We start from the raw sequence: 26,315 nt of genomic DNA on the forward strand, positions 1-26,315 counted from the left end.
AAATAAAGGCTTCATACTTTTCTAACTGGAAAAACACAGGTGGTTGGATTTGTCTGTTTTTGACAAAACACAAACAGACCAAAGACAGAACAGACATACAAAAGAAACATCAAATAATTTGGGATATTTTATTTCTCTTCTGATAAGGCATCACAACTGTACAGAACATAGCTCGCATATACAGGTGTTAGTCTCTGACAGATACACAGAGCGAATGTTACAAAAATAGAGATTCAACAGAGAACTCAAGCATCTCAGAATACGCATACAGTATATCCAAGTCATTACCAGGAGGAAAATGGTGCAAATTGTATCTATTAATAGCCATGAAGTACAGTCAAATTATCCCTCAGCTACAGAACAGATAGAATGCAAATGATAACAACCGGAAGTTATATTTTCCAGCTTTTCAATATGAGCTTGACAAAAAGCCTCAAAACATATCTGGTCTACACAGGCTGACTTTTTGAGGCTTTTTTTTTGGCCTGTGACCTTAGTGGACATGTCAGCTGTCTGGAGAAAAGCTCTCAGGGTTGTTTGGCTGGCAGTTTGACAGATACTGTGCAGCACTTGAGGAACAGTTGACATGGCGGCGAGCAAAGTGTCGCATCAGAAAGATGATCACGTGTACAGTACAACAGGAATCTATGGAGTCTAGTAGTAGAGGCCACAGAATAGCCTCACTCATGCTGCAACACAGGAATCCTCCTGAGGTACAAAGCCCTTTATTGAAACAGAGAGAGAATAGCTATGCAACTTTAAATGTTCTATACATTTTAATATTGACCACTAAAACTGAATCAATTATGCTACACCAATTTCCTCCTTATACACAGAGAACATTCTGAGTAGGAAGCATGCATCAGTGTGTTTAATGTTGTTTTTAGAAAGACAGGTCACACATGTCCTGTTCTGTTCTCAATATTTCTTCTTGAAAGTAATGCATTCACTCTCTCTTCAAATAGTTTGTGTGTTTGTAAAACTCAAACATTACATTTAAATAGGTAGAATACTTTTTAAATTGAAAACATAACAACATTGGTCATAACAAATAGTATACTGTCGTTTGGAAGCTTGAGATAAACATAATTATGCTGATCTCTGTATGATACTGTATACAGACCCACAAATAAAAAACAGCTTTTAACCACTATGCAAAGTGCAAATAAATGCTATCTTTACATTACTGCACTGTGCTTCTCCAAATATAAACCTTTAAAAATCAGATTGTTGGAATGCAACTAGTCACTCTACCTGTCGTGCTAATCACGTAATGTCATGCTCCATATTGTAGTCAACCTACATATAACAGGCTGAACCATGTTAAAGTAAATGTTTATGTTCTTCTTAGTATTTGCTTTTTACAAAATCACAACTACACTTCCTCAGTAAGATGGGTTCGTTGACCATAGTGGGAAGAGCCAAAAGAGCATCACACAAAGCCCTTTCCAAAGCAGCAACCAACCAGAGCAGTGTGTCAGGAGGTCACGTGATCTCATGTTATCACACCTGTACTTCCTATAGGCACTCAGATCACAGGGGCCAGCAAAGAGGTTGGTCATCACATCACAGGTCTGTGTAAAGAAATATATATTTTTTCATTTATCCTATATAAAATTATGAATGAAGTATTTTGTGTCACTATGTAAACTTTATAATATGAATTTAATAACTCTCACCTTGCGTGGTGAATTCTGTCATTCCTCACTGTGGCTATGTTTCATTTTCAATAGTCATTCCTGGATTGCTTGTGCCTGACAAAAACACATTAAAACTAAACATAAATTTTATATCGCCTAACTTTTCTTGAAATTAAAAATCTTCACATTGTTCTACCAGGAGAGAGCCAATAAAATTTACTGGAAACCCGATCAAGCAGATGACCCCTCTTCACCCTGTCTCTCTTTGTATTCTGCGTGGTCACTCTCTGTCCAGGAGGTGGCGCCACTGAGCAGCCGGCTCTGGGACTCCCTCAGGGGTTTGGCTGGGAACTGGTGGACCTCTCCAGCACTGCAGAACACAGAACAATAGACATGATCCCACGATTGAATTCAATTGGATCCACCAGGAAAAAAACAACCAAAGCTTAAACAACAGACTCAAATCCTACAAATACTATCCATAGGATAAGAGATGTATTCCAGGTATATTTACTATATCTGGATTGAACCAGTGTATCAGTGCATCAGCATGTTACGAGTCATTGCCAGTGTTGTTTATGGTCCAGTGGCCTTTCTCAACCCTGACCCCTCAGGGTGTGCTAGGTCATGCTCACCCCTTACTGTGGGGGAGGTGTGCTGGGTCATGCTCACCCCTTACTGTGGAGGAGGTGTGCTGGGTCATGCTCACCCCTTACTGTGGAGGAGGTGTGCTGGGTCATGCTCACCCCTTACTGTGGGGGAGGTGTGCTAGGTCATGCTCACCCCTTACTGTGGAGGAGGTGTGCTGGGTCATGCTCACTCCTTACTGTGGAGGAGGTGTGCTGGGTCATGCTCACCCCTTACTGTGGGGGAGGTGCGCTCCAGGTGTGGTGGGCTGCTCAGGATCCTGGTTCACCAGGCAAGTGGGGAAGGAGCAGCCATCTCCCAGACTGCACAGCAACACACCAAAAAACAAGAGGAAGAGAATCTTTACACACAGCTTCAAAACAGCGCTAGCTTTTTCATGGACTTTCTAGGTTCAATTATATACCTTCCAGCTAACATAATGCTAAAACAATGTGTCAATGAAAAGAAGCCATGTGTCGGTCATTGTCAGGGCCAGTGAGAGAGAAGAGAGTGTGAGGTCTCACCTGGAAAAAATGGGAAGTGGCCAGTATCTTAGCTCGTCACCGAACACTTGGCGAAAGTTCTTACTGAGGCCGAGGCTGAAGCCGTTCTTGTCTGTCCCGTGACGAAACGCAGGGGCCCTAAACGCCTCTGAGAGAGAAGAATCACCTGATATTTGTTTCGTATTTTTCATTATGAATCTATTCAGGATTGATTGAATTGATTCGAACAACATTTTCAGATTGAGTGTGTTTGGCCATGGGTACTCCCTTTCCCAACTGTATTCCCATACTCATCAATAAAACTGGTTTACATTAATGATGTATGAAATACAAAATGTTGATAAGCTCTATTTGCAACCCCTCATTTATTATTCATGTTAAATATGAAGTCCAACAGGCCATTAAACAATTCTGGTTTAACAGTATTTTAGAGTGGCTTTGTGAAAGAAATGCAATGCAGTGTTTATTTTTATTTTCACGGAGGACACTTGGAAGACTGAGATTATGAAATATTTGTTATCTATGATCCAAGCTGTTATGTTTAACTGAAGGCAAACAAAACTATATAAGGAACATATTTCCCCCAAGAGTCTACCCAACTGAAATTCCCTGGGTAGAGAAAAAATCCCAGACATTTGAATTTCTGTCATAATAACTGAAAAAAGACCTTGGGCCGGTGTGCTTCTTTGAAGTCACTACCAAGACTGTGCTACCAGGTGTGACTTCTCTTCCAAAAGGCCTTTGGAGCAAAGCTACTGTAGCAGTGTCTGTTACTAAACCTCTTACTCCTTTGAGCTCTGTGTCTTGGCATCACAACACTGGCTGTACTAATCCACTCAGTTCAATCTGAGACAAAGTGCAGCACTGTGCACACATAATAAGATATGTCTCTGTCTGAGAGTGGACCTGACAGAAGGCCTTATCTGCCCACATCAGAGCACGGGTGAGGGACTACGTCTCTCCTCTTATTGGGTAGTGGAAAGATGGAGAAAAAAAGATCCTTTCCTTTCCCAGGCCAGAGACAGCATGCTGGGTAAACACATAGAATATGTCGTGTGTTTGCCGTCTGTTTAATGAGAAACTGTGCAGGACACAGACACACTGGCCTTACCCAAGGTGGACCTGTTCTTGCAGACTAGCCAGCAGTGGTAGGCAAACAGAGAGGCAAGGCTGACAGAGAACATGGAGGCAGCAAAGAACAGAAACATGATGTGGAACTTGGCTTGCGTGTCTGGAAGACCGTTCTGAAGGAACAACCCCAAAGAGACACACACACCGCACAGACACACACAATACACACAGTTGAAACAGTAACAACATTAGGAAAAGGAGAATGATTTTACTATGACATAGCTATTTCTGCTGGGGAGATATGCATGTCCTGAAACTACTGCTTCAACTACTCTATGTAACTACCAGTTAACCAATAGACTAGACTAGAGGAGCTCAGCCAGTGAAAGTTGACAGGGTTGTGCTTCTAAATATTGCTTCATAATGTATAAATGGTTCATACCAGATATTCTTTCAGACGATCATGTGTTTTACCTTCGGCCTTGCAAAGATATCACATTTCCAGAACATTATGTGATGCGCTAACTATTGAAGATTAACAAAACAATATGCCGCCATTTTGTGGTTATGTACACATTCCCTCTAAAACGGAAATTGAGTCAGAGAAATGTAACCAGGCAACATTACTGTATTCAACTCACCGTCCAAAACTTAATGAAGTACTGCAGATCTGTGGCCGTGATGAACAGACAGTAGAGTAAGGAGTAGGCCAGGAACAGCATGAAGAACTTATAGTTGGAGAAACCAACGCAGTTGTTCACCCTGCAAGACACACCGGCAAAATAAAAACACAAAAACAACGGCAAGACAATCTTTGTCAAATAAGAAATGGTGAAAGGCAGGCTACTTGCCATGGACAATGGTGATCCATCTTCAGGATGCATCTGCAATACAGGGTTTGGATAGAGCATGAGCAGCATTACCTATCATGCAGTCCAGTAGTCAACATGAATGATCACAGGGCCTGGGCTGAGACATACTTATCACAGACAGAACAGTGGTGACATCGGTCAGGCTTGACCAGCTGGCAGCGGTCACAGAAACGAATAGCTAAGAGAGAGAGAGAGAGAGAGAGAGAGAGAGAGAGAGAGTGAGAGAGAGTGAGAGAGAGAGAGAGAGAGAGAGAGACAGAGAGAGAGAGAGAGAGAGAGAGAGAGAGAGAGAGAGAGAGAGAGAGAGAGAGAGAGAGACAGAGAGAGAGAGAGAGAGAGAGAGAGAGAGAGAGAGAGAGAGAGACAGACAGACAGACAGAGAGAGGAGAAACAAAAGACCTTGACTGGACTTGACATTTGAGTGATTAATGGCTTGACTCATAATCTGTGTCACCAACAACCAATCTATTCTGTCAGGAGACTGTTCCTCTAAAGGTTATAGCGGAGCAATATACACATCATAAACTGTCCTACTCTTAGATTTACTGACACAGCCCCTCCTCAGTGGAAATGCAACTGCCCTAAAACTCAACTGAGGATGACCAAATGCTCCATCCCGTGTCCGTGGGCAGGTGTGGCTACTGGCTAGAGTACCTCCAGACATGGTGCGTGTGTAGATAGGCAGATCTTTGGCCACCCTCCTCAGGATCTCCTGCTGAGACTCCCCCCGGTCCTCACGATCCAGGAGCTCTTTGTCTGAGTAGGACAGGTGGAACTGCGGAGGGAGGAGGAAAGCACTAATCACTGTAGAACTTAACTCTTTTGATCTCTGAAAACACCAGAGATCATCAGCCTCACACGTGGACAATACAGTAGGGCCTGCATATAGCATCGGGTGTTGAGATAACTACCAACAACGCCTTGGATTTGCTGCTTCGGACTTGTCGTGGACTTTACCAAAGCAAGGACTCTCACCAGTGCTGGTGCAAATTCCAAAACAAGGGCTGTGTGTCTGTCACAAGGCATTTGCAGCTCGTGGAACCAAGTCATGTGCAAATGGACCGGCTCTCGGTTTGGGTCTCCGTCCTCTCTGAATCCCTCCACATTAGTGCCACGGGTCGATTGCTCAGAGTCAGCAGAGCTACCATATTACTTTAAGGCACTCAGGCGTTTTATGATGGAATGCTGATGGCCAGTAACGCTGACGCTAACAAACAGCACGATGCATGCGAGATATATCACTTCATTCACTACGTCAACACAGCCGAGGGCCGTTGTGTCATTTCATCACGTCGTGAAAAACATAGATATTAGGTTCCCTGAATGTTAAGTTACACCCCCCCTCCCATCCAGTCTCCTCCAACACACACACACCCTCCTTTTCCCCCTCAGTAGACTAAATGAAAGCACCGACTGAGAAAGCTGGCATTTGGAGTGTGTCATCTAAGATGTATGGATCCAACAAAAGGGAGCTGAACTGCAGCGGTCAGGAGAGGAGCTATTAGAGAGTGCTCCTTCAGGCGCCCACAATGGAAAGTCATATCACACTGAGGGGATGCATGCAGGTCACATGGGGAGACCACAGCCTGCATCTGCCTTCCTCACAACGCGTCCTCTTCCTCACTGGTGTGTTGTCAAGGGTGTGTGGGCGTGATACGACACTCACTCACCTCCTTCAGGGGATTCAGAGGCTGGGTGAAGATGGTCTGCCAGTAGGCCCACACAAACATGATAAACACCACATGATACGCCAGCAGGTACACAACTGAAAACAAAGAGACAGATTATGTAGATTGCTTAGCAACCAAAAAGAAAACCTGGTAAATGAATTTTGTTTGAGTAAACCTGATAACCCTGTTTCAGAACAACTTTCAGTTATGGTAAACAAACTGTATTTTTCTAAAGAAACCATAAAGTCCAGATTTGAGGCAAAGACAATAAATAGCATCTCTACAGAGATGAATATGCCTGTAATAAAAATTGCCTGTTCGGGCCTGCTTTGGTCAGCCCTGGCCTGGTCCTCTGACTGCAGTGATAGCCTAAGATCTGGCTCAGTCATCTCAAGTTTCAAGTTTATTGCCATTGTACAGATACAGGTACATAGAAAATCGTTGGTCCTCCTCTTCTTCACAATCCCTGGCAGCTTATCTCAACCTATAATAAATCATCTAAACCCCGTAATAATTGAGTCCTAACCTATATTACATTCTATCTTTAACATAAATAGGCCTATGCTAAATATGTAAATACAAATTCGATCAATTTATTACTGTAATACAGAATAATACACCTAACAACAAAGAATGACCTCACAACATGTACATGTACGTAAAGTGATAAACTAAAGAGAAACTCATATGTTCACTCTGTCAGGGAGCAGTGATCTATGGTTTACCAAACAAGCCTTTAACAGTCCCACTTCCTCACCTCACAACCAAAGTAACCACCTGAGACCCAGGCCTGACTAATGACCACTATGACTTCCTACTCAGGGCAGTTCATCATCTGGGTCCATGTTTCTGTGCTGGAACTGACACACAGGCAATCCAGCAAAGCTTTGGAAAAGTATGAATCAACGATAACACTTACTCTTCTCTCCAATGTTTTCAATAGATTCTGTAAAGACAAGAGGAAGATGTGCAGTCAGGTGCTTCAACGTTTACATTGCAAATCAAACTCCTTCATGCTTCATAATCAAGGCAGCATCATTATCCATTCTTGTCAGAAATTACAAACATTGGATTTAGATGAACAGGCTTTGTTGTTCATTAATACAACAGTGCTGAAAACCCAAACAACATCCTGCACAGCGTGTGTGTGTGTGCTGACTCGATGGCTCAGACACAGCTGGGACTGGATAAAGTTGCTGACCACAGGCCCATATCAGTATCCTGATAACCATAACGAGAATCCTAACGCTCAGTCTAACACACATAAGGGGATAGGTGTAGCTCCATGGTATAGCATCTAACTGAAGATAAGAAAGTTGCAAATAAATATGTGACATGCTAAATGAATATGTGACATGATAACAACCCTAACATCTGGCTTCAACAAATTAACATTCTAAATCAACCCTAACAGATGCTCCAAAAACGTGAACACTTTCAACATAAACCCTTAACATGTGCACTTGATAGCATGTAGTGCAAAGGATTTGCTGTCTCCCCTCATTAAACAGCATCCTCTACAAATGGTTGAACCATTAAATATATAAATAGCACCCAACACCGCTAATGTTTCATACCTAACCAGATGTCATATCAGTTGCCTGAAACTTAACTATGCTAGTTATTATTGACCGTTGTAACTGCCTGCTACCTTCACACACACACACATACACACACAACACTCAGCAGGCACCGTGGTAAGGAGCTGATACAAGACACGCAGCCAAAGAGAGCTGTGTGCCACAGTATTGTGCTATTCAAGCAGAGTCCAGGACTGGGACACAGGGAGAACTATATCTCCTCCATCTTTTATCACCCTCTGTTCTAACATTAGCTTCATAAGGAACACTGTAGTATAGCGTTTCAATCATACTGTATAAAGAGGCGTAAAAAAACTGTGGTTAGTGGGGGAATGTATGTGTGCTGTTCACACTTGCTGTGCCAACCGGACTTGGCTCAGAGTATAAACTGGCACACAAAGCTAATACAGAAATACATTCAAAATGCATGGCACAACAGGTGAATGGTTACACACTTGAATTTGCTCTTTTTTTCCACAGCGAACATTATGAAAGAGAAATACACATGAACAATTCTGAAAGAGCAAGAGCCTTTCTCAGAGAAGGTGTTACAGTAAATTAAGTGTTTTTCAAAATGGGTCAAGCACAGATTGCTCCTGTTGAATTAAGTGACTCAGACAATGGGATTACCCCGGCCCCGTAAACCAGAGGAGGGGGGGGGGGGGGGATCAGCTGACGAATATACTGCCACACTTATCTCTGTGCTTCATCAGACCTCATGCTGGGCCTGGGGCAGCCAGAGATGCTTTCTCACTCTTGGTTCACCATCATAGACAGATCTGAATACCCTTGCTTTGATTCTCAGACGACAGTACTTACTGTAACTTGCTGAGTCTCAAACGGAATGACATTCCGTTCCATATGTCAGGGATGCAATCCAAGGCACTGAAAATGGCAGTTAAATAACGCAAGCAGTTTGTGCTAAAGGGTGTCAATCCAGCAAGTCCTCTGACAGTGTTTATATCAGCAAACAGGAAGCAGGGTGTGTTTGGCACATGACTGAGGTGTAACTTTAGAGGCAGGGTCATCGTGTGTCCAGCTGATGATCAGAACCAGGTCAGGCCAACTCAAAGCCATCAGCGCTGGATCCTCCACTAAGCTGCAGTAGAACAGTAAGCAGATTCCAACCAAGTGCCTCTATTACAAAACTGAAGTGGTCACTATGTGAAGAAACCCTGTTATAGGAAGTTGGCTCCTCATCAACTCACATCTACATATTACAATATGAACTCAAAGTAGTGTCGTGGAAATTCTTGCCAAGCTAGAAGACGTCCAGGAGTCCATAAGGCATAGAGACACAGTAACTGCCACACCCCAGATGAAATGTGTTGCAGAGCTATTTGCCTAGGCTGCCTTCAGTCACACTTCATTTGCAGTTTTAGAGCTTCCCTGTTGTGTGCTGGTCTGACAGCCTGCCAAGCAGAAGACCAAGAGAGAACTGCTCCTGCGAGAGTCTAACCTACAAAACACCATGCTTACTTACTATCCAGCTTGATTCCCAGGTTCAGAAACTTTTGTTGAATGGAACAAACCTATTGCTTTCCTGAAAACTGTCTTTCTAAAACAAGTGTTGATCAGTGTAGTAAGATACAAACTCACCTGTCAGATATATCTTGATTTATTCATCTTTATACTGTAGATTCAGTGTATGACACAGCATTACTGGTTACTGGTTCATATTCAGAGGCAGATGATTCAGCATGCCATCAATCTGCCCCAGCAATGCTTGGGAGGTGATTTGTCACATGGAGAATAATTCCAAAGGAGGGCGCCTGTCAAACTCAACCACAACTTGAATAGTTTACAGCCTTTGAACGTGTTGGGCCATTCCAATGCCTATTTTATGAACTGTTGTTTTGATCTAATGGCCTATATGATATATAACTCGATCTCTATCTGAATGTAAATGTAATTGTTAGATGGAACAAGTCGAATTGTTACGCAAAATGTGGAGAAAGTCTAATTATAAACATTCCAAAACTAGGTAGCCTACACTCTCCTACAACACTTTGCACACTGGACAAATAATATAATTACATAATTTTTTTAAGTAGCCTATTAGTAAATTATGTTTTAGGTCACTGATGCGACTTTGTAGAGTAACATTTGAATGCAGTTATTAATACCAGATGTCAGTTTATCTGAATGTGTCCTCATCCCCGACAGACTCTTACAGTAACAACGCGTCTTGATTTTGTCAACTGCAAGCACCTGCAGAGACAAACCAGCATCTCTGCGTCCAAAATCTGTCTAGACAAAGATGTGTTATACGCAGCACCAGCGCATGGAAAAAACACATGGAACCAGTCAGAGAAATCGCAGCACAGTTATGTTACTTCCATAGGCAATCCACACCATTCTGAACCAATCTTAGAGTTGCCTTACCTATGCAAAGCTGGATAACATAGGCGCAATAGGACCAAGCCACTATTAGAGTAATAAAAAGAACTGGAATCCAATACAGAACTCTCTGACAGCTCCGCTTGATACTACGCGACCCAGACGGCGCCATATTCTATTCGGGGAACATATGATAGACATTTGAGTTTTTTGCTGGTCTATCCCCGCATCGTTGCTCGTAAATTGTGTCCTATCGTAACGCTGCACTTCTGCCGCGTCCTCCTCGTTTTGGACCGCGCGGTGCGTACGTTGCTTGCTCCACTGTGCGGTACAAAAATATGAGCGCCACCCATTTTTTTTTAGCAAGTTGTTATGGCGTTCGCTTACATTTATCTTCGTAGACAATTGAACAGTCATGCAAAACCAAATTTAGATATTGCGACTACTAGTGACAGGGTAAATAAACTAAATTATAGATTGTCTCCTCTTACAGTAATCCGCGGCTAGACCATGCGACGTCTTGCTTATTGTTGGAGTATTTGTTACACAACATAATTAGTGATGGTATTAACGTTTTTCGTTAGACATATACGCATCTCATGTGTGACAAAAATACATATTTTATTTGTGTGTGTGAGAGAGAGAGAGACAGAGACAGAGAGAGAGAGAGAGAGAGAGAGAGAGAGAGAGAGGAGAGAGAGAGAGAGAGAGAGAGAGAGAGAGAGAGAGAGAGAGAGAGAGAGAGAGAGAGAGAGAGAGAGAGAGAGAGAGAGAGAGAGAGAAAGAGAAAAAAAAAGAGAGAGAAAGAGAGAGACAGAGAGATAAAGAAAGAAAGAAAAGATTAGAGACAGACAAACAGGCATGCTGTCATATATTATGGCAGAACACAAGAAAAGCCAATGGCAACTATTTAAATTTATTAACTCAATATAACAGACCCTGTGAGCTATGCAACCCTATGAGCACAACTTAATGTTCCATCAGTCTAAGATTTATGGCTTCTAAAAGGTTTTAAGAGGTAGACTAAGCGAATCAACTTATGACATTCAAATTACTTTCATAAAGGACTTCAATGCAGTCTCATGCAAAGGAAGTATTAGGGTACTGTAAGTCAACAAACACATGAATTTGATCTGATATGTAACATATGAGATAATGTAGGGAGACTGCAGCATGAGCAACTCAAGTCTGTTCTCACTAAGGAGACCCACCCAAGGCAAACATCTGATGTGACCTGGTCTACAGTCTGTAAGAAAACAACACTTAAAACCCTTGATGATGTGTACTGAATAAATGTGTATGAAGAAGCATTGAGAGTTGAATAGGAAGGGGTTCTTTGATTTTTCAAAGACACCCACAATGATAAATAAACTGATGAGATGAATAATCTCAGCATTAAAGTGTCTTCTCCAGTTATCCATGTGAGTAGTATAAATGTTATTTCTCCATTGTATTAAAGAGACATGTCTTTTGTATCAAAGTATTGAAATAGTTAGCTGCCACTACGGTAGTTAAAACAGAGAGAGAAAAAAACTACAAACTAAAAAAATAAAATAGCAAAGAAGGCTACATAAATACTTTAAAACAATTTGTTACCTAATGGTGGACAGGCAAACATGCACAGTCAAACACATATTGCTGATGTAATTGTAAGCGGATCACAATTGTACCATGCTATCTCTGAAACGTGACTTTGTAGTCAAAAGGAGCTGCTAACTGAGGTCTTGGGGGAAATGTGGTTGTCTGAAAGCACTGTGGTGCTGCGAGGGAGAGATGCTGTCCCTGCCATCAACTGATTGGATCAGAGAGCCTGCAAACAGGCTGGGAGAAACTATGTTAGCAATGTGTCCACTGTAGACAGATTAACGGGCTTAGAGCCAGAGAGAACCACACGCAGCGATACACATGCTGTTGCTGGAGCCTGTCACAAACAACTCAGATTTTGTGTGAAATTAAGACTTCCAGTGTTAAATGAATAAATGTATAATGAATACATATACAGATGAATGAATAAATATATAAATAACACACTGAGAATTCACTTATGGTGACTTATTTGCTTGAAGAGAACAGCGCTGTTTAAAGGGACAGTTAAAGGGACAAGGAACAATCTAGTCGAAAAAACAAGCCTAAATACAATCAGTGCAATTCATAATTTCTCAGATTGTCTTTAACCATTCCGACTGTATAGCATTGATGTTTCTTTGATAACAGTCTAAACGCTAACAAGAATATCTATTTAGGTACCTAAGAACTGCACCCATATCAGCTTTAACTCAAGAAAGTAGCAACAAATTCTTGCACACATTCCTTGCTTGAAGTTGAGCAGAAAACCCAGTTGAGTTGAATTTCCCCTGAGGTTAGAGATTGTACCCAGGGGTTGGGGAGTGAAGGGGTTGTGCATCTTCACCTGGTGACATCATCAATAGAAGTATTTATCAGGAAGTACAATGGTAGATACACAGTAGCATGACACAGCCACCTACCACCTGCACAACTACAGTAAGACCCACAAGGGAAACTAAACTGCTGAGCATAACATCAGGTCCCCTTGACAACACACACGTAAGGCACCACTGTATATTTATTTATTTATTTAGACCAGAAGGTAATCTATGTCTTATTCTGAAGATTAAAACTGCAGTTTTAAAAACACAATGTTCTTTTCAAGTATAAAGAAAAGAAAAAGGAAACAATGTTCTGTTCATGATCTTTCAACATTGTGCGCTAAGTATGTATGTAGATTCTATGACAAACATACCCGAGCTTGTGTTTCATCAAGGAAGACTATTGGGCCCTTGTTTGATGGTGCACTTCCTTTGAAACATTTATCAGGGCTTACACTACACTGCTCTCTGCTCCTGCATGCTGAGTTAAGCTGGTGTCTGGTAGCAGTTGATCGGGTGTTAATATTACAGTGTAACTCTAGCTTGCTGGTCAGGACAGTGTGGGCCTCAAGAAACATCTTAATCATCTTGATGCTGCTGCAGAACAAAACCAGTTCAAACAGAGATTTTTTTTTTTTCATAATTATGGCATCTATGCACGGCATCCACTGTATGTACTATACCTATTTCGCAGAGAGCTGCTTCTTCAGGCAGGACTTGAACGACATGAACTTCTCGTCCACTTTAAATCCCTGCAATGTGTGTGTGTGTGTGTATGTGTTTGTGTGTCATGGAGAGATTAGAAGAAGGGAGAGAGACATAGAGAATGACAGACAGAAAGCGATAGAGACATTAACCACAAGATGGCAGCAAAACATACAAATTCAACTCCTTCCTCCAATGTGAACCGCAAAGCACTTGTTAGAGAAATCAAGACAACGGTCTCAACTTAAGCACAGTAAAGGTATCCATGTAAGCACTGTAAAACAACATATGAAAACAACATTTGTATACATTAGTTACAACCAAGCACTGTCAAACACACAAGGGTGTCCAAAAATATCACAACTCATAGGCAGAAAGAATGACCCAAGTATCATATTTATAGAATCTTCAAATTTTTTGATGTCACTGTTGTCATTTGATCAATTTCACATGGTTCCTTCATGAGTCAGTGTCCTTCTCCTGACAGCTCCCCTCAGCCCCTGCCCCACCACAGTCAGTTGCCTTGGGAGATTACACATTAAGAATGTAGGTGACAGATAGACAGATAACACTGGGCCTTTCTGCTCAAAACAGAGGGTGCTACTGTGGAGGCCTCACACACAGGGCTGACTCCACCTCCGCAGTACCAGAGGTCTTCAGACTCCAAGGAGAGGCCAGGGGGAGGCCAGGCGGAGGCCAGGGGGAGGCCAGGGGGAGGCCAGGGAGGTGAGTAGGTGGGCTGGGTAAGTGGGCTACATGGTGGGGAGATGTGGTGGGATGGGGAGCTGGTTTGGAGTGGCGGTAAGGGGCTTAAGTGTGGGGGCAGGGGGCACTCGACTGCACTCAGTGTAGAGTTGATTAGAGTGTACTGGGTTAGTGGGGGACTGGGGTGCCACCTTTGGTGGCATACAATTAGAGCTGAACGGCACTGACACAACCCTGATGAAGGAAGCTCACGTACCCTCTGGCTGCGGTGCAGACGGTCCTTCATGACACCGATGAACTCCTTGTAACTCAGCTTGTCGTCGTGGTCCTCATCAAAGATCTTGAAGACTGTGTTGACCAGATGGCGAGTCAACTTGAGGCCAGTGGCTACGTAGACTGCACGCGTAAACTCATCTGAGTAGCCCCAGGACAACAAATCAATAAGATGTGATTGATTAGAGTTCAATATTGATGTCAAATGACTGAATATGTGCTACAAATGGAGGGAGTGAGGGTGTGATGTTAAGTTGTGAACTTAGCACCAACCTTGGCCAATGGAGCGATTCGCAAAGTTGTACATCTGCATGGCGATGGCAAAATCCTCAAGGTTGTTGAGGAACTGGAAGAAGCATCGGAACTCCTCAAATGTGATACCCTGTAGCAGGAAACAATGTGACGGTTAAGGTTTCTGTTTCAAATCATAAACTGGATCAAAACAGGACAAAAATAACAAATGCTAGATGCTAGTGACACAGTCATTATTTGCAAGCTAAAGGGATATCTGTGTTCTATCTGTGAAGTAACAAAGGTGCTAAAAGAGTGTGAGAAGTCCTAGAGGAATGACACATAAAGCAAGACGACTAGATGTCCCAACACCGACACAGAAGGGGAGGGGTGGTGGTGCTGGTGGGGGAGGGTGTAGGGGGGGGGGGGGGTGTAGGGGGAGGACAGATAATGCTGCTGCACTTCACACGACACATAATCTACCTCACTTAAACCAGGGGCAAGCCTTTAGTGTCCGCGGGACCTTGAAGACATCAGAAAGATAACAGCTCCGAGGGCAGAAAATAACTTATAACACACAGATTATACACCCCAGCCCCTGCACCCCCTCCCCAGTACGGACACGTTGAGCTGTCAGCGTTGAGATAAGGGGGGGGGGGGGGCATTTTGCAGACTTTTCTAAAGCAGATTAACCCGATACTTACATAAACAAAAACAAAAAGGATGAATCCCAAAACATCTCAGGGCTGGCTGACGACTCAAACGCTGAGGCCTATTGATCTCCACTCAACCATCCCACTGCTACTAGCTTGTTTTCCATGGCTCCAGGGCCTCCTGTCCCCCTCCTCCTCACAGCCTCCTCACACCCAGAGCCTTAACAAATGAAGTTGTGAGTAATCTGTGACGCCTTGCTATTTTAACAAGTTGGGCTCCATAAAATTTGTCTTCAGCTAATGAGGGGAGCCACTTGATTGTGAATGGAGATCTAGCAACACGCTACTCAGGTGCCAGGTAAGACGCTAACCTCTTAATGCGCGGGTCAGCGTGCTAAGGAGAAAACAAACCGCAAGGTGTTCACATTTCAATCAACAACTAGCTCTGAGTCTCTTAGGACTGCATGGTAAGTCAACCATTTGGTGGGTAGGTTCTCAGGCACTATGCCTAGTAAATATAATATTTATTAGTTTATGATAAACATTAACAGCATTTCTGTTTCTTCATTCAGAAAAAAATAGGAATGCTATTGAATGTTTGAATGATTAATAATTTATCATAATGAATTCCAAATAACAATTTAAGGGAATGAGGAAAGCCTGGATTTGTGTGTATGATCTGGATTCTAAAAAACATTGTTCCTCCCAAACAACAAGACGTAGACCTATAACAGAGCTTCCTTGTATCCTATATGGAATGTTTGGTCTAAGAAATCAAGGGGTTGAGAGGTGTGAGTTGGTAGTAAGTGGTGAGTCAGGAGAGGGCAAAGAGGTGAGAAGGGGTGTGTGAGGCAGGGGAGGTTTGGGTAAGTACAGGGGTGGGGGGTGGAGGCAGTCTGAGTTGGAGGGGTGGTGGGGGGGAGGGTCTTTGGGGCATGAGAGAGAGAGCAGAATAAGGCGCTAACCTTTTCGTCAGGTATGCTCTGACGCATGTTCTCTATGTGGGCGCTGATGTTTTCCACGTTGGTGTAGCGGAGCAGGATCCTGGCGAAGTCTTCCTCACTGATGGTGGGCAGGCCCCGGGAGTAGGACAGGAACTCAATCTCAAGCACCTCCGTCTGCAGGTTGTCCATGAAACTGAAGGGGGGGTGGGGGGGTTGAGAGAGGAGAACAGGCTCTGCTGACAGGATACGCCACCAGCGACTCGATCACACACAATCACACATACTGGGGACTCTTGACAAAGTGACTGAAGCTGCTACCGTGAGGATGAGTGTGTCATTAATCTCAATTACATGATTGAAATCATTGAAAATGCAATATTTAATGGTACATGGGCCTCTTTGATATATCAAACGTTGACTCATTACTTGCCTGTAAAAATCGTCAAAATTTAACTCTGCCTTTCCTTTCTTCCCAAAGAAATGCACCAACAGTGTTGTGTCAATCATATCTTCAACAATGTTCTGTGAAGGCAAACAAAAAAGAGAAGTCTGTCACTGGACTTCATTATCCTTCATCCATGCCACACTGATTCATAGTGTTTAGTTAGCACACACACAAACCCACATGCATGTCAAACCATGCAAAAAGACGTTACAAAGAAAACTCACAAACTGTTTACCTAGTTACTCAGAGAGCTATCACATGATTATTCTGTGTTCTGTATTACCAGCACGTTTTGTCAAAAAATAACTTCACAAATGTTAAAGGGTCATCTCTCTTCCTGTCATCCATGTTTAGGGTTAATCTGTCCACCAGTCTTTCTATTATGAACAACAGACTACCTACACTATGATATAAGGATTGTCCATAAAATGTCCATATCTCCACAGTTCCAGATTTACACCTTAAGGCCTCCACCTTTCCCCACCTGTTAACATGGTAGTAATGAATAAACAAGAGCTGAGACGATATTGGTACCTCTGCCAGATCAGAGAAGAGAACTTGGCTCGCCCCTCGTCTCAGAACATCCCACATGCCCCTGGGCTCTAACTCCAAGGGCTCCTGTCTAAGCACCTGTAGCGGCGGTGGAAGCACAGCCATTAGAACAACACGTCCACCCAGCCAGTTAGACAGAGGAACAGACAGGCAGAGGAACACACAGACAGTTTGCAGGACTGACAGTCAGACAGACATGCAGAGGTGCAGACAGGCAGAGGGACAGACAGACGGGCAGAAACACAGACAGCTGAGTATGATACTGTGGATGAGAGGGACAGACAGACAGACATTCAGGTGTAACTCTGGGACGTCCTCCTCACTTCGACAACCTCTTATCTGGGGGGGGGGGGGGGGGGGGGGGGGGGGGGGGCGATGAAAGAGGCCGTCATCAATAAAGGGGAGTCCGCTCTGTGCTTTAGCATCCTGGCGTGGAATCCAGGCCCAGACAGCTGCATGTGTCCGACACACACTAGGCGTGAAGAGCTGAAGGGTGATTCATGCCAGGTTAACTGTGTAACTGAATCCACCCAGTACCTCAACCTTGGCTATCTAGCTGCCAGCTAAATGCAGGCTGCTATGGTGCGCCTTTCATCCACGCTTGTGAAATGGGATCAGATTCTGATTAAATAAAAAATAAAAAAATATTTGGAATGATGTCTCTCTTTGTTCATTGTTCGTGTGCTCCACCCTGACCCAACCATACCCCCATCTCCTAAAAGTAACATTTTTTATCAAATGTGAAGCCTTTCCCCTTTTGTATGATCATCAAGGGCAATTTAAATCATTTATATTCATGCTATAGATGGTCTATTAAAAAGAATATTCCTACAGTCCCTTAAAAAAAAAAGGTAGATATGCTCCGGTTCTGTGGCAGTAACTGACTGTGAAGGAAAACAGTCTGTGGATACCTATGTTTCTTTCGATCAACACATCATTTTGGCCGCTGTTCCATGACTCTCAAGTCTGAACACCGCCTGACACACACACACACACACAAGCACACACACAAGAACACACACACAAGCACACTCTCACATACAAACACCACCACGCCCCCCAAACAAGTTCCCAAGTGTGTCTGGCTTCATTTCAAAATATTTGTTTATGCAATTCATTTGATCTTCCATTCCGTGTGAGGGAGGTGAGAGACAGCTGTTCCAACAGTGCTCTGCCCCTGTGCTTGAGCAGCCCTCACTCGGTCCCACAGCCATTGATGAGCCACTCTTCAATGTGCCGCTCCTTCCCCACCTCGTCCATGAAAAGAGGCAGATACACTTGTAATTAGGATACTGGGGGAAAGCCCGACCGCAGGACCCTCCACACCTGTCATGTGAGTCTGAAAAGGTTTGATTTTTGATTCTTGTTCTCCCTTCCCTGGAAGGATACCTGACGTAATGCAGAACCAATCAAAACAAAGAAAAGGACACACCTAAAGGTGTTCAAACACAGTTTGTCTTTCTGTGAGCCGTGCAGATGCTGCTGTGTGGGGCTGGTTCAGACCCCTGCTCTGGCAGGGCTGCCTCTGGGTGAGTGGCATGGCGAGCTGCATGGTCAAGCCCTCAACAAAAGGTAACCTGAGCCCAAATACCACTTTTCAAGAAACTGTAAAAATAAAACATGGGGGTCCAGGGGCACACTGTCAGTCTCCGGGTAAACGTCTTTTGAAGTGGGATCTCCACGCTCGTAGCTCAGCCAGCTCCCCTGACAACAGACCAGAACATAAATCATCTGCCCTGCAGGAGCGGTCTGGTTCACACATGCACACACACACACGCGCACACACACACATATATGCGTACACGCACAAAAACACACTGACACATGCACACACATGCTTAGATACGTATGCAGGTACACATGCACAGACATACACACACACACACACACACACAAACACACACACTAGAATGTGTCAGACAGTGTTTGACTAGAAGGTCCATTAGGGCTACATTGTCCTTCCTCCTGACGCGCGTGACGGTCTGCCCATCTCACACATTACTCAGGAGCTGGCTGAGGTAACCAGGCCCAGCTCCAGTCACGTCCTTCCCATGGCCTCATGCAGTAGCAAATGGTGGAGGGCGGGCAACAAAGCACATTAGACTCAGAAATACATACTGTCTGTGCATGGGGCTCCCGGTGCCCATACAGTCGCAGGCTCTAAAATGCGGAAAAAAAAATGTGGGTCGGGCAGGCAAGAGAGCAGGCAGAGAGAGAGAGAGAGAGAGAGAGAGAGAGAGAGAGAGAGAGAGAGAGAGAGAGAGAGAGAGAGAGAGAGAGAGAGAGAGAGAGAGAGAGAGAGAGAGAGAGAGAGAGAGAGAAAGAGAGAGAGAGAGAAAGAGAGAGAGAGACAGACAGACAGAGAGAGAGAGAGAGAGAGAGAGAGAGAGAGAGAGAGAGAGAGAGAGAGAGAGAGAGAGAGAGAGAAGAGAGAGAGAGAGAGAGAGAGAGAGAGAGAGAGAGAGAGAGACAGACAGAGAGAGAGAGAGAGAGCCATGTTATAACATGCTGAGGACAGTGTTCATATCCATTTACTGTAATGTGCTCTCCTAAACGCAACACATCAAATAGTCATCTAACAGCTATAGTTCAGTATAGTTCAGAATCTGAAAGTTACAAGTGGTTTGATGAAAGGCTGTGCAGAGATGCCCAGTCCAGGCACTGGTTCAGTGAGTCAGTGGGATTGTGCTGGTGGTGATAAGATGTCAGAGGACTTCTCTTATCACTCAAACCCTCCTGTTTACGTCCACCTGCATACAGCACACGGCCGTGCAACAGATGAAAGCCTCGGGGCACGTTTTCCTCTGTGCCTACCACATCCACCACACAGCAGACACACACATGGACACGCATACACCCACACACAGACGCATATGCACATACACGGCATACATACATCCACCACATGTATACACACTCGCACGTTCACTAGGAGTTTACCATCCCTCACATTTCCTGCCCAAATTTTGGACATACCGGGGAGTAAGAGGAATTGATGCCTGGTAAGGCTATTGTCTCCGTCAGAGCAGATCTTACCAGTGTCTCTGTCAGAGCAGATCTTACCAGTGTATCAGGCAGGTGAGATTCGTCTTTCTCTTCTTTCTTGTCCTTTTTCTTACGGAAGATTTCTTTCAGCTAGATGGACAGAAAAGACAACGGTTGGAGAGAGACTACCTATCGAGGGGCTTTATCTTACGACACTGAAGAATTACAGCAAATAGAGGCTTATACCACCAAGAACTCCCGTTTGTCCACCATTTGATTCCCATCTGCATCAAACATGTTGAAGGCAATTTTGAAGCCTGCATGGGGCTCTGTTAAAGAAAACAACATGGAGATAGATAGGTACAGATTCATAGATAGAGCTCAGCAGGAGGTTGAAGTTTAGATGTGCATGATACACAAGAGTGTACAGAAAAACAAAAATACTTACTTGTCAAAATGCAAAGCAGGAAAAGGTACTCAGTATAACATATGATGCCTGAAAAGTAATACAAAATATGACATTGACTGAGGAACTCTATAAAGTTCATTAAGTGAAAACTTCAAAAGCCAGGAACCTACACGGCGATCCTGAATTGTTTACAGATGTTCAAAGTCATGCCCTGACGATGAAAAAGACACCCTCGAAAACAGTGCACGCCTTCAGACAACAGGGTAATCTTCTCTTTCATATTGATAACATCTTAAAAGGTGCCTCTTAATTCATGGTTGGTGTTCCCCTCACACAAACAGAGGCTTTACAACAGAGGTGACCTATCTGGACACAAACCCAAACAAATGTAAACCCTGTGGCTTCAGAGCGTCTCGTTGTTTGGATAACAAGGTGTAAAACATTCTCGAGCGATCTGTCACTGATTGAGGATGCCTGATTCAGGTTTGTGTTCGTCTTTGTGTCCTACATCTCTCTTTGTTGTGTGTGACACTGAGAGAGAGGAAGAGAGACCGTCAGGGCCCATCTCGGCGGGTCGAGGAGGGGAGTCTCCCTGCCTCTGAAAGCATTCCCAAGCTTTTGTTTGAGGGGGAAGATAGAGACTTGAGTAGATAGTTCTGGGTGACTGCTCCTGCTGTTATGGGAAAAGGATTCAGGTATGGTGTCTGCTGCAGGGAAGTTCTCATGAATAAAGGATGCGTCTGAGAAGGACAAACACTCCTGGACAATGGTAACAGAGCACTGATAATATAGATTTCATTGATCTGATTTGGAGATTATGTCTATCCCAAACACTGTGTCCTCAGAGCATCTCCTCTCTCTGACGTGATTCATCAGATAGGAGATGGAGAACCTGTTTGTTGAAAACGCCTGACCTGAAAATGACTACAGCTCTCCAGCTTCAAAGAGGTTTAACTTTTTTTGTTGCTCAAATGGGTTGGAGGGAAAGAAAAAAAACAACTTTAAGAATCCAGCTGTGTTTCACTCAGTCCCACACACCTTCCCCCTGAAAGAAAGAGCCCCCCATACAGACACACTCACCTCAGCCCCCCCCCCCCCCCCCCCGCCACCACCCACCACCACCCCATCCCAGCCCCAGTCTCTCAGCTCAAGTAGATGTTGTCAGACAATACAACAAATTCCACAGGAACACTTCATATGGAGTGGCAGTCCCGGAGATGTAATTCAAGCCCATTCTTAGGATTCATAATGTCCATGGTGATCAGGGGGTGGCCGGCGGGACAAGCCCCGACAGAGCCGAGGTTCAAACAGCTCGCTCATTCTCTAAAGCGGGGCTTTGTTCACAGATCAATCCAGGCTCTTTTTTCAAGCAAAGCCGCAACTTTTAACGGCAGGATTAAAAGCCCCAAATCCCAACATTGGCACTTAGCTAAAGCAACAGGAGAGGAGAGAGAGGAGAGCAGGAACACAGGCAGAGTGCCTGAACACAGTGCAGTCGACAGGGGTGGAGAAGGAAAGAGAAGGAAGGTGAGGGAATGAGATGGAAGGAGAAGGAAGTATAGGGAATGGTTTTCGGTTTTGTAGTTTCCGAAAAACATCTACCTTATAGTTTCTTGTAGACCTGTTAGGAGATGGGTTACTTTATGGTCTTTACAGCACATTTTCTGGTATCTAAGGTTACCCGAGACCAAATTCACAATATCACTAGATTGATGAAGAGATAAGATAGCATTTACTGCATGGACTGCACTCTGGTCCAGCTCTACTTGGTGTTTGGAAATAGCATTATTGCAATGATCCTTATTGTGAATCAACCAACTCTGTCTGAACTCTGTTTGAGCCCCAACTTCTGTGTCAGTAGACAAAGTATTCAAGGGTGGAAGTCTCACCTCGTTCACGCATGTTTCTGAACAAGTTAGAGGTCCCTTTAGAAACAGGTGGAGTATTCTCCAGAATGTTCTCCAGATCCTGACAGCGTAGAGGAAAGATATATTTTTGTGAATCACAGAAAAAACTTGAATACAATATGAATAAAATAGATGACATCCTGACTAACATTCTCATGTGCATCTAAAAAGGATGTTTGTTAAGTGTTATTATGATAAGGAGAAATGCTTGTTCTATGCATGCAGTGCTAAAAGCACAAAACATCTCACCTGTTTTGAGAGAGATTTCCAAATCCTCCTTTCTACAAAAACAAAAACATTTACAGAATGTATTTAGCCAATAGTTGATTCTGATCACATCTTAAAATATGAAAACAAGGAATGATGGTGCATGATGCAGCCAGGCCTTCAGTCTCCAGATCACAACACCAGATGTCATATGAAGTTAGATGAATATAATAGAAACACAAAACAAAAGCAAAAATAGGATAGTTTTGGGGAGCTTGACTCAACAGGACTTAAGTATATAATAAGTGTTATATCTGTGGAAGGACATTCCAATAGTCTATAAAGATGTTCCTGGTCGTAAGATAAGGCAAGGGCCTCATAAAATCACCTGGCTGTGTGATTCAGTGCCCTCTCATGATAAACCTGCCTAGAACCTTCTACTGACACATTTTAAGGCCTTGTCTACCCAGTGAGATTATAATGACCCAATATGTCAACTCTCTAGTAATGACAGGTGTCTGGACAGACAAATAAAGATAAGGGCCCTTCTCAACCCCTTGAGCTTCACACAGTGTGATGTTTGATGGTTTGGTTAAAGTACAGGTTAAAGGACTAGCAGGGGTTTTCCTCTTCTGACTGAGAACACTGAAGGCACCCTGAGAGCTACAGGGAGCAGAGCTATGTCTGGACTTTACATCCACGGAGGCTTGGAGCACTTTTATTCGACATCCACCTTTCCTCAACAATGGGGATCAGCAGTGTGCTGGTGCCTTTCCCCACAGACCGACGGCCATTAAGCCCCAGTCGAAGAACACTTCAAGACTGTCTGTGCGTATTTGCTGTGGCAGGATCCTACTCAAACCAAAATCATTATAATCACTAGCAAAGAACATTCTATTTACATAGGCCAGATTAAAACCAATACAGCTGAAAGTATACAGGGAATTCTTTCCAAGTACTTCACATGCTCCCCCTTTTCTCTTGGTAACCATTCTGGTAAAAGGCCATGGATCTTGGCCTTTGTTCCTTTGCTGAAAAAAGGAGCTACTTGGTTTGGAAAATGTAATGGTGACACAACACGTGGCTATTTGGCCATATGAAAACATCTGTTCCACAGTGAATCCACGATAGAATGTAAGGGATGTGTATGAGAGTAGAATGGAAAAAGTCCATACATTTTAAACATCCCAAGGGGCATCGAAAACAAAGCAATTTTTTTACAGCCATGGAATAAAACCATTCAAAATGATACCTCTCGTAACACACTTGCCTTTAGGAAGAGCAAAGGGAGATGGATAAGGCCATGTATATTGTGCTACCCATGATATATTCATGATATGTGTCTATAATTACATGCCAAAGGGACCATGAACATTTGACAGTTTCACCTCATTACTCCTTTCCATCCTCTATTTACAACATAAGCCAATTCAAATAACCTCCTAGAGATATCCACTGTGAAACACCTGTTTCTTGCCTGCCCATCTTTCTGAGTACGGTGCAGTAAAAATGAGCCCTAAAATACTTCCTGCTGGTCAGGATGTATGTCTCTATGCAGGTACTGTGACTGCTCACCTTCTAACCTATCACAAGCTACTTCATGTCCACTCCAAGGCATTAAACAATAATATGAACATTTGACCACAGAGCTATAAATATAATCTCAATCTCTATGGCAGGGGAATGAACCCAGTTGAACTCGACCATAATCTCATTCAGAATGAATGGATCCCCAGGGTGGGGGAGGTGGAGAGGGTTTGGCCGTCGTTACTCACTCTTGGGTTCGCTCATGGTGACGGACTCTATGAAGTTCAGAGGGGTCATGAAGAGCTGACCCTCGTACTCCACAGAGCAGAACATCCGGAACCTGTTCTCATGGGAGGACATGTACACATCCCCGTCATCCAGGTCATACGTCTTGGCCTAGAGAAACAAGCAAACACACAAAGACAAACACACACACAAGCATAAACAAATATACAGAAAACATGGATGAACACAATAATGAAACAGTTTGACAAACAATGTTTGTTTACTTTGTTGACATACGGTTGTCATTGGGCCAAACAATCATGAAAGTCCACAGATAGACAAAGACAAACAAAGATATCCATGGATGGGCCAGGAGCTATGCAAAGCCAGAGATTAATCGCACAGCACCAGATAATGTCCCTACAAGCCCAGGTCTATCTGTAGTCTGGTGAGGACAGAGAGGATCTCTCTCCCTGGTGGAGGGGTGCCAGCCCCATTGGGCACACAGCAAACACCCAGGGAATGTAAGCCTCCCCCTAGCATCACGCCAGTCCCAGCCCCCCCCCCCCTTCCATCCCCTCCTTACCCATTAACCCCCCTGTAACTCCCCCCACCAGACACACACACACTCATGCCATCAAATGTCAGCCCCTTTGCCAAGTCCCACGTGTCCAGTTACACTTGGTCCCTCCCTGGATTCCTGATGCTAAAACCACCAGTCAAGGTTACATGCCACCACCATTCCCACCCCCCTTCCTAACCCCCACTCCACCGCACCAACTTCCACTGCCCCAGATTCTGAATTGTTACGTGGTGACAAATAGGGAACATAGTGTTACTGGACAGGCTTGTAAACCAATTACCATTTACACGATTTCCTGGTCTCAGAAACTGGCTGTTTGCAATTGAGAATTTAAAACAGAAGTGGCAACAATTTAAAGGATATACAGGTTTGACTTGATTTCACATTATAATAAAGCTATTTGTCACTATGCAGTCATTTTTATCCAATGCTTGTTAGCTCTTAAACACAAGCAGTAACATTGAGGGAAAGTTTTTTTTTTACATAAAGGGGAAATTTAAATGGGGCCGTTTTATATTGTTCATTTTACACATCACGTGACACAAAATTTACGAAGCTGATAGTTTATTGCCTATTTCAGCACCCTGTGTTGTGGAGAGCGACGCTTTAAGAATGAGACGGCATCTGCGTTTGGGACATCTCTGTTTATGTTAATCCACAACACTGCCATTGTCATAATTCAGACATTATTCACTTGTGTTTTACTATCCCTATGTGAATATAACATGAATAGCGCGTTTGAAATGGCATGGCTTCTGATAAAGGCTCGTGCACTGGAAATGCTTTAAATCGTATTTGTAGTTGCCTATGGTTTATGATTATCTACCGTATGGGGGTACTTTACGTAACAAGCGTGCTCATGCTATTACCAAGGTAGGAGTTAACGTATACCGTACCTTATCTTTCGCAGATACTGATGGTAGAGAGAGAAGCCACCGTCCACCGATATCACTCGCCAGTGCTATGCGCATGTTATGGATTGCATTGCAATAATGTGCTATTCCAGCACCGGTTGCAAGGCACACTCCAGTTGTAATAAGTTTCAACGTTTTTGTTGTCTGAAATTGTTGTTTCGCTCCAGCAAACCTGCCTGGTGTGTATGTGAAATTGGTAAACGTGGAAATAAGTCTACGAAGGGCAGCCATAGTTGCATTTATTGAAGTGTCATGAGAGACTGCTGAAGGCTGCCCTCTCTCTCTCATCGCGAGAGCTGTTGTTGCTTCACCCCGGTTCACCTGAATATTTACGTTTCCGAGAAAGGACACTGCTCGTTC

General features: G+C 43.7%; 2 protein-coding genes across 4 annotated transcripts; both read right to left on the reverse strand.

The window, feature by feature from the left end:
• Positions 1-126: 126 nt before the first annotated feature.
• Positions 127-10,705, reverse strand: zdhhc2 (zinc finger DHHC-type palmitoyltransferase 2). The gene is made up of 13 exons (XM_047020353.1): positions 10,349-10,705; positions 7,303-7,329; positions 6,384-6,478; positions 5,368-5,488; positions 4,822-4,891; positions 4,693-4,725; positions 4,483-4,603; positions 3,882-4,014; positions 2,792-2,918; positions 2,498-2,590; positions 1,895-2,010; positions 1,680-1,754; positions 127-1,574 (listed from the first exon to the last, which is right to left on the reverse strand). Exons 1-12 carry the CDS (start codon positions 10,473-10,475, stop codon positions 1,714-1,716), a joined length of 1,104 nt encoding a protein of 367 aa, XP_046876309.1. The 5' UTR covers positions 10,476-10,705; the 3' UTR covers positions 127-1,574; positions 1,680-1,713.
• Positions 10,706-12,490: 1,785 nt separating this feature from the next.
• Positions 12,491-26,231, reverse strand: micu3b (mitochondrial calcium uptake family, member 3b). Of its 3 annotated transcripts, XM_047025121.1 has the most exons (15): positions 25,938-26,231; positions 24,482-24,629; positions 22,749-22,780; positions 22,482-22,560; positions 20,632-20,679; positions 20,430-20,512; positions 20,262-20,333; positions 19,317-19,358; positions 17,181-17,276; positions 16,632-16,723; positions 16,223-16,394; positions 14,647-14,755; positions 14,357-14,514; positions 13,374-13,442; positions 12,491-12,713 (listed from the first exon to the last, which is right to left on the reverse strand). In XM_047025121.1, the coding sequence occupies exons 1-14, from the start codon at positions 26,184-26,186 to the stop codon at positions 13,374-13,376; spliced, it is 1,449 nt and encodes a 482-aa protein (XP_046881077.1). In that variant the 5' UTR covers positions 26,187-26,231; the 3' UTR covers positions 12,491-12,713. The 3 variants fall into 3 exon arrangements, with proteins under 3 accessions (XP_046881077.1, XP_046881085.1, XP_046881096.1); XM_047025129.1 differs by lacking the exon at positions 19,317-19,358 and having other exon boundaries at positions 25,938-26,202; XM_047025140.1 differs by lacking the exon at positions 17,181-17,276 and having other exon boundaries at positions 25,938-26,202.
• Positions 26,232-26,315: the final 84 nt, after the last annotated feature.

Source organism: Hypomesus transpacificus, chromosome 1 (genome assembly GCF_021917145.1).
Source record: "Hypomesus transpacificus isolate Combined female chromosome 1, fHypTra1, whole genome shotgun sequence".
In the NCBI taxonomy this organism is placed as follows: Eukaryota; Metazoa; Chordata; class Actinopteri; order Osmeriformes; family Osmeridae; genus Hypomesus; species Hypomesus transpacificus.

Bases quoted from the DNA above. Each gene is read 5' to 3' on its own strand.
- zdhhc2 (XM_047020353.1), bottom strand. From the start codon at position 10,475: ATGGCGCCGTCTGGGTCGCGTAGTATCAAGCGGAGCTGTCAGAGAGTT. The intron at 7,330-10,348 runs GTAAGGCAACTC...TTGTCTTTACAG, and splicing joins TGTTATCCAGCTTTGCATAG to AATCTATTGAAAACATTGGA. The intron at 5,489-6,383 runs GTGAGTGAGTGT...CTCCCTCCGCAG, and splicing joins CTCTGAATCCCCTGAAGGAG to TTCCACCTGTCCTACTCAGA.
- micu3b (XM_047025121.1), bottom strand. From the start codon at position 26,186: ATGGCTGCCCTTCGTAGACTTATTTCCACGTTTACCAATTTCACATAC. The intron at 22,781-24,481 runs GTGAGTAACGAC...TTGTTTTTGTAG, and splicing joins CACCATGAGCGAACCCAAGA to AAAGGAGGATTTGGAAATCT. The intron at 14,756-16,222 runs GTTAGCGCCTTA...TTCCTGCTACAG, and splicing joins AGAGCATACCTGACGAAAAG to GGTATCACATTTGAGGAGTT.